Raw genomic sequence first — 14,025 nt, 5'->3', positions numbered from 1 at the left:
CGTATTATGTGTTCTGCACTTGTCAGTGAGGAGGTTAAAGCACACGTAGATCAGCATATCAGTTATTGTTGGCGTGGGAGATCAGGAAGAAATTAAAACTGATCACCTCTAAATCACCAAGCGCCGTGAATGGGATTTGAACTGAGGGTCGGGTCTTCAGATTGAAAGTCCAATACTCTAACTACTCCGATGTCGCACCAGTCTTCAAACATAGACTAACAGCAACTCGTGGATCAGTCTTGTGATGATCTATACCTCTCCTTGCCCTCCCTCCTTCCTCCCCCTCCCCTCTCCCCCAAAAAGTGTGTGATGGGACGAGATACCTTTCATCACCATGATCGGATGCATCCAGGCCCCTAAAGAAAAACTTCTTCCCACGCTCGCTTGACCAGTAAAAACAAGAAGAGAGAGAGAGAGATCTGATTTGTGCGCAGGCTATTTGAGAGAGTGTATGAATATACGTAGGCCCAGCGGTTGTTTTGGTTTGGTTTGGTTTTAACGAGAGTGCGTGTTCATCTCGCACAAAAGTGCTCAGTTGTTTTGATTTTGCGTTTGTATATGTGTTATGTTGTGTGTGTGTGTGTGTGCGCCGGCGCGCGCGCGCGTGTGTGTGTATGTGTTCATTCTAAAAGGGGGAGAGCCGCAGGTTGAATGGGGGGAGATTGTAGATGCAGCATGACTACGGCGTGACTAGTGGTACGTGCTGACAACTGCTGTCAACACTTTATATTATATAGTATTCACTATTCTCTTCTTCACAACACTCCAGAGAGAGAAAAAGAGGCAAAATAAGAGAGAGAAGTCAGTCGTGCCAGTGATCGTGGCATCGAAGGTCACACAGGAACGTTAGTCCCTCGCTGTCATCGATTTAGCTGCCATGTCTGACTGCGTTTCTTCAATCGTAGCTCTGGAATCGATAAAGGCCAGTAACCAGCAAATGAGGCCGTGGGAGGTATCGGATACGTCACGTCCGCGGCCACCTCTGGCCACGTTGAGCTTACTGGCCCAGTCATCGCTTTTTTTTTTTTTTCTTTTTTAATAGTATTTCCCACTGCAGCCGTCATCCTGATACATTGAACTATCTGAAGTGGAAGGGAGTTGGGAGGAGGGGTGGAGGGTGAGCGTGGGTGATGGAGATTGAGACGTTTGAGTGTCTGTTTCTGCGTGTCGTTTGTCTGCATGCATGCATGCTTCTCTCTCTTTCTCAATCCAGTGTCCGTCTTTTGTGAGCTTTTTATGTTCTTCTTCACCATTTTCGTTGTTGTCCTTCTAAACTCGGTAGGCTACATCTTAATATATTCCAATTAATTCTACGTCTTTCATGTACGTACATAATACACTATACATTATATATGCATGTGGCGCCGCAAACTCCTATATTATGCTTTGGCCCCTGTATGTGTCTTCTCTCCAGTACTACATGTGGTTATGCAACACCACATGACATGCGAGGAAATAAAGTAGATAATGGATTACTTGGCAAGGTCACATAGATTTTAATCCCTCTGATAAATCGCTTCTTCTGTCACCGTGACGACTGAACGCATATGTTTTTCTTTTCTCAAATTAAAAGATGTAACGAAGGGCAAGGCCATTGGGTGAATTATACCGTGTCACTCGATCACATCAGTCTGACTCAATGAAGATTAGGACTGACGACACGACCGTGACCAAAGCGTCAAAATTTAGGCAAAAAAAAAAAAAAGAAAAAAAGTATAGGTTCGCAAGTCAATTGAATTCGCTAAAGTCCGCCCTTGCCTGGCTTCAACTGGAACTGTGGGAGAGTGCTGATTGGCACAGAAGTAAACAAGACTCAGCGCTGATCTATTTTATGTTCGACATCTCCGGCTCCCAACCAACCGAGATAAGACTATTATTACGTTCGTCCGTCTGTCTCAGTCGTGTCCAAGCATTCCCTACATGTATAGTTCGATTTATCTTTCACTGATACAGCCAATTGTTCAGGCTACAGAAACGTTGGAAAGAGATAGTCGAGCCTTTCAACAGAGTAGCTCTGCTGATATATGTGCTTCTCGTGCCCCTGAAAGTTGCATCTGTGTGTTGTCTTGCCTGTCTGTCTCAGTCACTCTTCCTGACATTATGATGACCTGCACGTGATGCTCGCGCTCGCCGGCTACCCTGCACGCGGTCTTTGGTTGTGCGGCGTGAGTTGCGTAACAGGCTGTAGCCTTGCTCTGTGTGTGAATGTGTGTTTCGGTGTGAGTGTGTGTGTGTTTCGGTGTGAGTGTGTGTGTGTCTGTGAGTTGTTTTCTCGGATTTTTCTTTCTTTCTTTTATTTTTAATTTTTTAAATAATTTTTTTTGTCTTCTCCAGTTTTGTTTTACCCCACCCCCCAACTCCTAGCTCCCCCCCTCCCCCACCCCTCACTCCCAACCCACTGCCCCTCCTAGCCCCTCACCTCTTACTTCAAGCTAAGTCTTTGTCGATGATCACAACCGCGTAGTTACTGATTAGGCCCTCCCCCCCCCCCCCCCCACCCCTTCCCCGCTGGTACTAGTAGTAGTAGCTGAAGTAGTAGTGGTGGTTGCAGTTGTGCCGCTGTGTTCAAATAAGACATCTTCATCAGCTTCGACGGACCGACAAAATGGTAAAGCGATCATGGAAATGACAACTTTCAACTATTCAGTGAATATCGTGCGCACGTGACACGCTTGCACGATCCGCATCACAACCTTCACACCACGTGTGCAGCAGCGGTCGTCGTCAGTACTGATTCAGACGGACACACAGACTGACAGACGCACATCGACAACCTGCATGAAAGAGAGAAAGGGTGTGTGTGTGTGGGGGGGGGGGGGGGGGGGGGGGGAGAGTTAGGCCGGCGGACTGTATGGCATCATGGCAGCAGTCAAATTAAACAACTCAGTCGTGCACCACCGGCACTAACAATGACTTGAGCACGTGTGTCGCGCGCTAGGCACGTGCACCAATGAGTGTCAGGAAGTGCAGCGTGGGGCTCTAGAGGGGGGTGGGGTGGGGGTTGAGGAGCCAGGAAGCAGAGGGGGTGAGGGGGGGAGGGGGTCGCGGGCCGGTTACCGGGACGTGGATATTGTTGTTCTGCACTGGCAGCCGACTTGGTTTCAGTTTATTGGGTCAAGGCGACGGAGAGTCGACGACGGCCCGGCCCGGTGCAGTTCTGCCGCCGACTGACACCACCCCCTTCCTCCCACCCAACGCGGCGCCCCGCGCCCGCACTTGATGTGTTCTCGTATCGACTGCTGCGGGCACTCGATAGATAGTAGTCTTCTTCTTCAGTTGCATCAGTGAGGCCTTTTTTCATCTTCATCGCTTCTTCTCACCAGTCACGTACTCGTCTTCAGTTCTCCGTCTGCACGTCTAACATGGTTTAGGCACTTGATGCCCCTTTAATGTCATATAATCTTTTTGTCTTCATGCGGCCTCCAACTTCCCTTTCTCCTTCGCCGTTTCTCGCTTTTCTACTGCCATCTGTTATTCAGTTCGGGGGGTGGGGGGTGGGGGGGGGGGGTGGTTATTGTTTGTTTCAGTGGGTTTTTTGTGTGTGTTTGTTTGTTGTTGTTGTTTTAAAGATAATCTTTTTGTCTTTTTGTTCAGTTTATAAACATTTTTTTCATTCAGAAACTAAAAAGGCCAGGTTGGACCTTCATTTTCTTTAGAAATTTTTTTTTTTTAATGAAAAGAAAGAAGGAAGGTATCACAGTATTAATCTTTGCGTTCATTCACACACACACACACACACACACTGACAGAGAGACTGAGACTGAGAGCGTAGGCTATATACGATTTGCAAAACGTGTCTTTTTCTTCATTTATTTGAACAGTTATGCATTTCATCAAATGTCAGTGAAACTGTCAGTTATGTCGGGAAAGTTATGGGGGAACAAAAACGCCGTTAACCTGTATTCAGTTTTGACATTTTTCCAGCCCCAGTCAGTTGGCACGGTGATGTCAAACCGTGATGAGCACATGACTATATAAACATACCGTCATAACCGTTCAGAGCCACTGCACGGAAAATTTTAGTATAGCATTTTTTTTCCCCCTATTCTCAGATCTGGAAACGGAGATTATGACTTTTTTGGACTGTTGATACACAAATATATATATATATATATATTTTTTTCTTTTCTAAAAGATATTTTCAGTATCTCGAATTAATAGACCAGCCGATCCTTGTCCTAAGCTGCTATTTTAAACTCTGACACTCTGAAACTGAGGAACTCCGTCTAACTTGATTCGCCGCGCTCCCCGGGCTTTATAACGTGTTGAATTCATTCACGAAGTGTTACCACGTCATTCATTATTCGTTGTCAGTAGAAGGGAGTATATCTCCCGTACTATATCAGAGGAGTGCGCTACAGAAAATGTTTCATTATTAGTATTGTTGTTTTGATAACGTCCAACTTGATTTCACAGTTTTCGCCGGATTGCAAGGTGAGCTCATGTTAGTGCATAACGGCAAGAGAGGATTTTCTCCGTTTCTTTTTTTTTTTTCTTTTTTCTTCTTCTTCTTTTTTTTCTCTCAACTTCAGCACTTTGGCCTTTTTTTTCTCCAGTTAGTCACAAAATCGATTACAAAATTTTAACCTGCCTTTACAACCGGCCCAAGGTTTCAATGTAATTAATTGTTTAAACTCAACAAATGGAGGCAATAAAAATCTACTTGATAAAAGTATAAGTATATCCCTTAACGTTCAGACTAGATGATGAGGATTTTGTTAGTGAGAGTGAGCTGTAAATGTGGAGAAAGTTTTTTCAGTTTTGTTTCAAAGTAAGATAAAAGCAAAACGCCAGCAGTTCCGCGGAACGGCAGCTTGGCATTGAAAGTACTGGTGCAAAAATAATCGGCTCTGCCGGGCCGCTTTGAGTGACCTTGACCTAAAACAACGCGATGTAAACAGCACATGCTTCATTTGCATATCTCAGTCTGAGGTCCTCAAGGCCATAACGCACAGCCAACCAATGAAAAAGCCTTCTCTGGCTGCAATAACAAACCAGCCAATCACATTCAGCCTTACACTTGGAGAAGAAAGCTTGTGACACACCTCTTCTCTGGACCAAAACAAGCAAGTACGCCAGCGAGAACCGGTGACAGAAGGCGAACTTCTCTGATGGAAAACGGAGAGTTTTGCAAGTGACAGATAAGTGTACTGTTTCTACGACGTTCTATAAACGGTTTGTCAACATGCCAAATAGCCGGCATCAGCGCAATCACCGCCACAGAGATGAAGATGCTCACAATAATAACCAGCAAGCGGCGGCCATACCGGCCGTAAACCCGCGTGAGGTCGGAGTGGGGAATACTACGGGACATCATGTGCGTCAAAACGACAACAACGGAGCGCAACTGCAGAAATGCTGTTCCCCTGGGTCTTGTCGTTTTCCTGACGAAGCGATAGACCCGGAGGACGCATTCGACGCTGTGAAAGTTGTATGCAACAACGAGAATTGCGGGGAAGGCACGTGGATGCATAAAGACTGCTTTGAGGACTTTGAGCAGTCCGTTTTGGCCTACCTACGTTCATGTGGACGTGCTCGAAGTTGGAGCGAAAAGCAGAGACTGCAGAACCTGTGGACCAAGAAGGGATATGATTTGGCCTTTAAAGCCTGTGACTGCAAGTGTGGCCGTGGACATTTGCGAAAAGATCTGGATTATATCCCACCACCCTTCAATGAGAACAAGAAGCACAAGAAACACAAGAAAAAAAATGACAAACCCATGCCTGTGGTCAGCACAACCCACAAATCAAACAGCCACAGCAGTCAGGCTGCACAACACCTGAATGGAAATGGAAATTCAGCGTCCACCACGGTGAACAACAACCCAGTCAGCAGCGCGGGTGTGCGCAGTAAAAGCAGCAGCTCTCGTACCAAGACTGGGAGGAAGACCAGCACCAGTACCAGACCTGAACACCAGAGCAATGACAACAATGGAAACATTGAGCAACAAGATTACCTGGACAACCAGACCGGTGGATCCACCCATATACCTACCAGCACACAGCAGAACACCAGCGACGCTGTTTTCAACATGTTCTCAAGTAATGCCCACCCTCAGATGCGCCATCGCACCAACAGCGTGAGCAGTATAGGCAGTGTTGGCAGCCACAGCAGCAGCATCAGCAGCATTCCCAGCTCTGCGGGTTCTGCCTCTCCGATATCATCTTCCCCAGTCAGCGGAGACATGTTCTTCAAGACGCGCAAGTCAAGCGATGCATCCACAGACAACGGCCCCGTCTCAGCCATGGGATTCAGACAGCGCCTGAATTTATCAGCTTTTGCTTCCCTGCCCCGCAACAAGCAGAACCCTTACCACATCCGCATGGAAGATGCCAACACCCTGGCCTATGCCTTCACCTCCTCCTGTTCCATTGGAGCGGCCAAGGTGCACCCCCATGCAGACATGTCGGCTGAGGCTGGGGGATGTGATGTGGAGACCCGCAACTTTGTTCTGAGTAACCTGCTGAACAAGAAGATGTGCAGCACGCGCTGCGCCCTCTGCAAGGTGCATCTGCCAGTCTTTGACTGCTTCCCTCTGCTGGATGGAACCTTCTTCTTGTCTCCGCAGTCCTACGATGAAGTTGCCATACAGGTGAGTTTGCTTGAACCAGATCTCTCTCTCTCTCTCTATATATATATATATGTGTGTGTGTGTGTGTTTGTATAATTTTATTTATTGCAGAAATTCCACAGAAGAATGTATGATTTTAATCATATATTAAGCTTCTGGAATAACAGAGATCAAGATCCTTGTTGATATAGTCTTTTCTAAAGTCATGGTCAGCACAAGAAATTAATTATTTCTTACAAAATACACAGTGAAAATTTGCTGGTGCTCGTGTTGCCCATGAAAATAATTAAATGCACATCACAAGCTGTTTCACAAATGTGATTTTTCCTCGACAAGGAAATGCCATACATTATTTGCTGTGGGGTGTGGTTTTTCGGTTATAAACTTAACGTGTATATATATTCTAAAATATTACCATCCGTATGCTATTTTGCTTTGTCATATAATTTCTTAAGAAATAAGCACACACAACAACAACAACAAAACAAAAAACAAGAGAAAGATGTACTTTTCTCTTGCCAACGTCAGCAGCACTGAATATCACCAGCTGTCGGCTTCATCTCGGACATTCTTTTCAGACTGCGAAAGGCAAATGCTGAAAACAGAAAGCTGAAGCATAGCAAAGAATGTTTTGGTATACTCCCCTCAGTCCTCTCCCTATAAAGATAAAAATGTGAGGAGACGGCAGGAAACAAAACATTTTTTTTTGTTTGTTTGTTTGTTTTTTTTGTTTTTTTTTAGAAACTTTGAACTGTCAGACATCTTTCTGCTCCCCAGCCAAAGCAGGTTCAGTGAAATTACATCAAACTGCCATTCCGGTCAGGGAGAACAAGAAATCATGCACGCTTGGATGTTGTTTTTTTTTTGTTTGTTTTTTTTGCCAAGTGCAGAAAAGCATTTCAGAAAATAAGCAGCCATAGATTTTTTTTTTTTAAATACTGATAAGCCATTTCTGGTGCCGTCAGAAAATACTGCATACAATTACTGTGTTTTAGTTGTTTGTTTGGTGGTTTTTTTTGGGTTTTTTTTACAAGTTATTAAGAGAGAAATTGTGCCAGCTGCGTGTTGTACAAATGATCTGTGGGAAAAGACAAGTACTATTTGTGGAAAGTCATGACTGTTTTCCTGAATGCAAGCCATAGATTTAAATGTTTGCCTCTGTTTTGCTTGGTTTTTTGTTGTTGTTGTTGTTTGTTTGTTTGTTCTGCTATTGTTTCATACTTAAAGCTTCATTTCTACTTCGACAACAAATTGATTTTGCGTGATGCCGCTGTAGTGACTAGATTTCACTCACACACACACACACACACACACACACACACACACACACACACAGATCTGCACAGAAAGATACTCTCACAGAGACACATGATCTACACATTTGGCAATCCGCCATAGACCTCCATGCGTTTTCCAACTCAGGGGTTTTGTTTTGTTTTGTTTTTTTAAGGGTTTGAAGTTGTTGCGTTTTTTAAAACTAAAGTAATACTTTTAGCAGTGTTGGAAATCTTCAGGAGGGAAACTGTTTTGTAGACCTTCTCACCAGTTGTTTCAGATAACAAGTACTTACACACATGAACTCACGCAAAGACGTGAATACTGCCTGATGTGCATGCATATGTAATTTTATATAAATACAATGTTACAAATAATTTGTCAGACTCAAAGGGGTTTATAAAAGTGTTGAACATACTTGAATTTGTATAAATTCCACTTTTACATGCAAAACAAAGTACACACACACACACACAAAAAAACAAAAAAAAAAACCACATAAACTTGTCAAAAGGTATTAGGGAAAAAGGTAAAACAGCACTGTTCAGTTACTGAGTTTGCATGGCATATGAAAACAGCCAGCAATTTTTCTCCAAACAATAAATGCAAATACAGCATTTGATAAACAATGTTATGCTCATTTACTGTTTATGTCCGGATGATCTGGGATGGTCACCTGCAGAGTTTGCATATCATTTGATAACAGCCACAAAGAACTTCACAAACATTGTGAATACAGCATTTAATAGAACTCTTTGCTAATTCTCTTTCTTCGTTTGTGGGCTGCAACTCCCACATTCACTCTTATATACACGAGTGGGCTTTTACGTATATTACCATTTTTACCCAGCCATGTAGGCAGCCATACTCTGTTTAGGGGGGTGTGCATGCTGGTATGTTTTTGTTTTCATAACCTACTGAATGCTGACATGGATTACAGGATCTTTTACGTGGGTATTTGATTTTCTGCTTGCATATACACACAAAGGGGGTTCAGGCACTAGCAGGTCTGCACATATGTTGACCTGGGAGATTGGAAAAATCTCCACCCTTTACCCACACAGCGCTGTTACTGAGATTCGAACCTGGGACCCTCAGATTGAAAGTCCAGCGCTTTAACCACTCAGCTTTTGTGCCCGTCTTGCATAGCATTTGATAACAGCCACAAGAACTTCCCAAACATTGTGAATACAGCATTTAATAGGTAAATAATTTACTGTTTATTTCCAGGTGATCTGGGACGGTCGCCTGCAGTTCCTGAACGCAGCATGCATCGCCTGTCTGGAAGGTCAGAACATCGTCAAGTGCGTGGCCTGCAAGCAGCCCTGGGACGGCCGGAACCTGGTCATAGGCTCCATGTACACCTACGACATCTTCGCAGCCGTGCCCTGCTGCCAGAAACGCTTGACCTGCAAGTGCTGTCGTCGCGCTGTCATCGACATCAACAAAGGCCTTGACTACTACTCCCAGTACTCGCACATGATCATCTGCCCGTACTGCAAGGCCAACGACTACCATTTCATTCGCAGCCTGACGGAAACCTTCCTGACGTCGGAGGAGAGCGGTGGTCTGCGAGGGCTTATATGTCAGTAATGGTGTAGGATGACTGTTGTAGCTTGACCACCACAACCACCTCCTGATGTTCTCTCTCTCTCTCGCACAGCTCGTTGCCCCAGACGAAGGTCGTATGTTGTTGCGTGTCCCATCAGTGTCGCCCTCAGACTCAATAATGTCTTTAACAGCTGCGGTCCCCAATGTTATGTAGTTGATGCTGGCGTAGTTTGCAGCCTTCATATTGATGGACCATAGGTTGTCGGCCTTCTCACGCAAACCAAAATGATGTGGAGTGGAAAATGGAACCGAGTTTGTATCCCGTTGATGCAGTACATTTATCATTTGATTTCTCATGAAATGCTTTTGTCATTCTTTTTTTTTTCTTTTTTTTTCCCCCCTTCTTTCTTTTCTTTTTTGCTGTGCTTGTTTGCGAGTCTTGCTTAGCAAAAGTGGTTATCAATTATCAACTATAGCCATTACCGTTTGGTTTTGGATTTAAATATTTAACATCCATCATTATGTCGGTTTGGGATGAAAAAAATCATCTACATTCATTACAAAGTTGAAAAAAAAATGCTGGCATGATCACTACCTTTTAAGCTATTGCGCATTTCATTTTTCTTCTACGTTTTTAACCTTTCCTCTCCTGCCTTTGAATTGCAGACGTTGTGCCATCATGAAGAACCTGTTTATCTCTTACCCAATTACAGAGAGGGGGGGGGAGTAATACATGCTATTTATTTTCTGTTGTTGCTTGCTTTTCGTTTTCACACATGCTTCAGTTGTGTCCCAAGCTGGATTTTAAAAGGTTTAATGTTAGTTTCAAATTATCAGAATCTTTGTTGGTGTTCTGTGTGCACTTTAGTAGTGGTATCTTTTGTGTTTGTTTGTAGTAATAATATGTTATTTAATTCAAAGTTAAGAGAAGACCTATCTGAAATCCATCATTCAGATTCACTCCCACCTTATGTTGTTTTTTTTCATTCAAAATTTTAATCAAAATGGGCACATGTATTGAAGTCTCTTGTGAAAATTAAATGATCGGTGTTGACATTGATTCAGTGACTTTAACACAGCATGTATTCATCTTCATTAGTTTGCTGACTCATTTGTCTTCTTTTTTTTCTTTTTTTTTTAAATTTTTTTTTTTTTAACGTTTTCTTTTTGGGGTGCCTTCTGACAGGATACCCCCCCCCCCCCCAACCTCCCATTTCTTGCCCCCGTCATCAGCTGTTCTTGGATATTGAGAAACTGGAGTGTTCTTAACATGAACAATTACTATAAGTGCTTGTAGAACTTTTTTTTTCCTCTCCTCTCCCCTCATCCTAAGTTTGTCAGCAGAAGAACATTGATGCGTGTTTGGCATGATCATGTTGCCAGACTCTTTGTGGATGCAAGATTTTCCCCGGCTTGCAGTATTTTGCGACGTAAAAGAGTTGTACAGTTTGTATTGTGAGAGCCAGTGGCTTGATGACAAAGAGAGAAGGATTACAACAGTCTCATGTTTTTTTAAAAGGCAGCTTTTATTGATCGGTTGATTGATGGTGACCTTTGTTGTGTGAATGTCATGTCACCAGTCTGGGAAAGAAAGCAAAAGAAAATAAACAGACAAAAAACAACAAAGGAAAAAAAATCCATACATTTATTTTCTCTATATTTCTTCCATGGGAATCTTGTAAATAGCTTTTTGCATTGTTATCAGTGCTATGTATGACATGTATGTATAATTGCATTGTAAACCTGTAAATATCATTTCTGTTCTTTTTTGTTGGTGGTGGTCTGAAATTTGCTTGAAGAAATTTGTTCTTTGTTTGTTGTTCATTTTAAAATCTCAAGTTTTCTGTCTTTCACACTTGAGTTCAATTGTTTTGTTTATTGACACAGAGCAGAGAAGGAAATAATCTTTCGAGACATTTGTCTCTACACTACATCTGAGTTAGCATGGAGTTCCCTCTGATTCAAGCCGGTATCCGCTGGTCCCGATGTGACATCGTGAACAGACACATTCCCCGCAGATGAATCCCTGTGAAAAATAGTCCGTAGAATCCTGGGAATCAGTTATGAATGGTGGTGTTGGAATAATCGATGATGGCATCGCTGAAGCTTGACAAGTATTACAAGCGACGAAACCCACAATGTTGGCTCAGTATATAGTAGGATGCTGGGAGGAAGGGGAAATAATCTTTCGAGACATTTGTCTCCACACTGCATCCGAGTTAGCATGGATTTCCCTCTGATTCAAGCCGGTATCCGCTGGTCCCGATGTGACATCGTGAACAGACACATTCCCCGCAGATGAATCGCTGCGAAAAAAATAGTCCGTAGAATCCTGGGAATCAGTTATGAATGGTGGCGTTGGAATAATCGATGTTGGCATCGCTGAAGCTTGACAAATATTACAAGCGACGAAACCCCACAATTTTGGCTCAGTATATAGTAGGATGCTGGGAGGCTGGACACTGACCACAGGGGGCCCCCCAAGCAGCCTCACGAACCACGTCTCATGAGCAGCCCCTCGTGAGAAAAGTTTTCTCTTGGTTATTCACAACTCGGTAGAAAAGAGAATATTGCAGATACCCTTACATGTAAGCCATTGAGACGGGCGCAATAGCCGAGTGGTTAAAGTGTTGGACTGTCAGTCTGAGAGTCCCGGGTTCGAATCACGGTGACGGCGCCTGGTGGGTAAAGGGTGGAGATTTTTACGATCTCCCAGGTCAACATATGTGCAGACCTGCTAGTGCCTGAACCCCCTTCGTGTGTATATGCAAGCAGAAGATCAGATACGCACGTTAAAGATCCTGTAATCCATGTCAGCGTTCGGTGGGTTATGGAAACCAGAACATACCCAGCATGCACACCCCCGAAAACGGAGTATGGCTCCCTACATGGCGGGGTAAAAACGGTCATACACGTAAAAGCCCACTCGTGTGCATACGAGTGAACGTGGGAGTTGCAGCCCATGAACGCAGAAGAAGAAGAAGTAAGCCATTGCACTCTTTTGGTGCAGAAGTCTTTTATTTCCAGGTAATCAAATTATCTGTCTGACTCATCTTCAACTTTTTTTTTTTCTTAGAAAAAATAAATAGAGAAAAAGAAAAAAAATCCTGGTACTTTTTGCATAGCGTTGTTGCTGGTACTATAAAAACATTTCCTGGTGCTTTGCATAGTGTTGTTGCTAGTACAATCCTTCATTGTGTTGTATAATTGTGTTGCCTTTCTGCTTTTGTTTCCTCTCTTTGTAATTCACGAGTTGTTCTTTGTTTTTTTTGTTTTGTTTTTTTTATATTCCTTGTTTTGAATAACCCCTAAAACAGATGTCATCATACAGCATTAGGTTATTTTGCAATGCTATAAGTATGGTGTTTGTGTGGAAGATTGACACAATTGCTTCACCTTTTAGTTTACATACATGTATATACAAGTTCAACATGCAGTCAGGTACGTGCACGCTCACACACACACACACACACACACACAGAACAGACATATTGGTGAATATGCATACAAACATGCATACATACATTCACAAACACACAGAAATGCACGCACTCTCTCTCTCTCTCTCTCTCTCTCTCTTTCTCTCTCTCTCTCACTCTCTCTGTGTCTCTTTCACTCCCACGCATGTAATATACACACTATCACATCTTCCCTGTACTCTACATAGAAGATTGATTTTGTTCTACATGGGGAAAAAAAAACAAATAATTTATCAGTAGAAAACCTGACTGCTATCGACTGTAGATGTTGCTGTATTTTATTGTTAATGTGGGTTCACTTTTTTTTTTTCTTTTTTTCTTTTTTTTCTTTTTCTGGCCTCTTCTCCCTCTGCTTTTGGCTCAGTCTGTTTTCCCAGTTGGGGAAGAGACTGTTGGTATTTTTTTACCTGCGTTTAACATGTTTCATTGCTACTGATCAGTAACATTGACCATAATGGTCAGCGAGGCTCTAAGCACCATAATTTGATTTGATTTGATCAGTAACAATACTTGTTCAGCTGTGTTTATAGCTCTTGCATTCCATTTTTTTTGCTTTTTGTGTATGAATCAAGTTATTTTTTTGTTTTTTATTTTTTGTTTTTTTTTTTTTTTGTTTGGAGGGGAAGATCTGTTTCTGTTATAAGACTGACATTTGTTCAGTGGTGGATTGGGTCTGTTGTTTGCTTTTTGTGTGTGTGTGTGTAAATTAGTTGGGTCTTTTGTATCTGGTTATCAGTTTTTAAATCTGACCATGATTGCACTGGGTTGTTTCATTTTACATTCAGTTCTTGTCATTAATTAAGAGGACGAAGCGTCGTAGCACAGCTATGAAAATGTGAAATATGTTTCTTAGTAGGATGAAGGATTATTTTCTTCCTTGTCCCATGCCTTTTTTTTTCTTTTTCTTTTTTTTTTTTTTTATATAAATGTGTATTGCTGCTGTTCCATGAGTTTTCATTTTAAAAGCAGAATGGATTTTGTTTCATTCCTCAGACATCTTATAAGGTATTACAATGGATGTCATAGATATGCAATATTATCCTCACCAACCACGGTCTGCCCATTGCCTATATTTCCTATTTATGCGCAGAAATTACAATAGATGCTTGAACATTTATAAGCTTCTTCAGTTACTTACACTCGTTTCCA

General features: G+C 42.7%; 1 protein-coding gene across 1 annotated transcript; it reads left to right on the top strand.

Annotated features, from left to right (window-relative positions):
- The first annotated feature begins 5,066 nt into the window (after positions 1-5,066).
- LOC143283020 (headcase protein homolog) lies at positions 5,067-10,541 on the top strand. The gene is made up of 2 exons (XM_076589013.1): positions 5,067-6,592; positions 9,077-10,541. Exons 1-2 carry the CDS (start codon positions 5,186-5,188, stop codon positions 9,437-9,439), a joined length of 1,770 nt encoding a protein of 589 aa, XP_076445128.1. The 5' UTR covers positions 5,067-5,185; the 3' UTR covers positions 9,440-10,541.
- Positions 10,542-14,025: the final 3,484 nt, after the last annotated feature.

This window comes from Babylonia areolata, chromosome 6, assembly GCF_041734735.1.
Source record: "Babylonia areolata isolate BAREFJ2019XMU chromosome 6, ASM4173473v1, whole genome shotgun sequence".
Taxonomy (NCBI): domain Eukaryota; kingdom Metazoa; phylum Mollusca; class Gastropoda; order Neogastropoda; family Buccinidae; genus Babylonia; species Babylonia areolata.
This window is presented reverse-complemented; position numbering and strand designations above follow the sequence as displayed.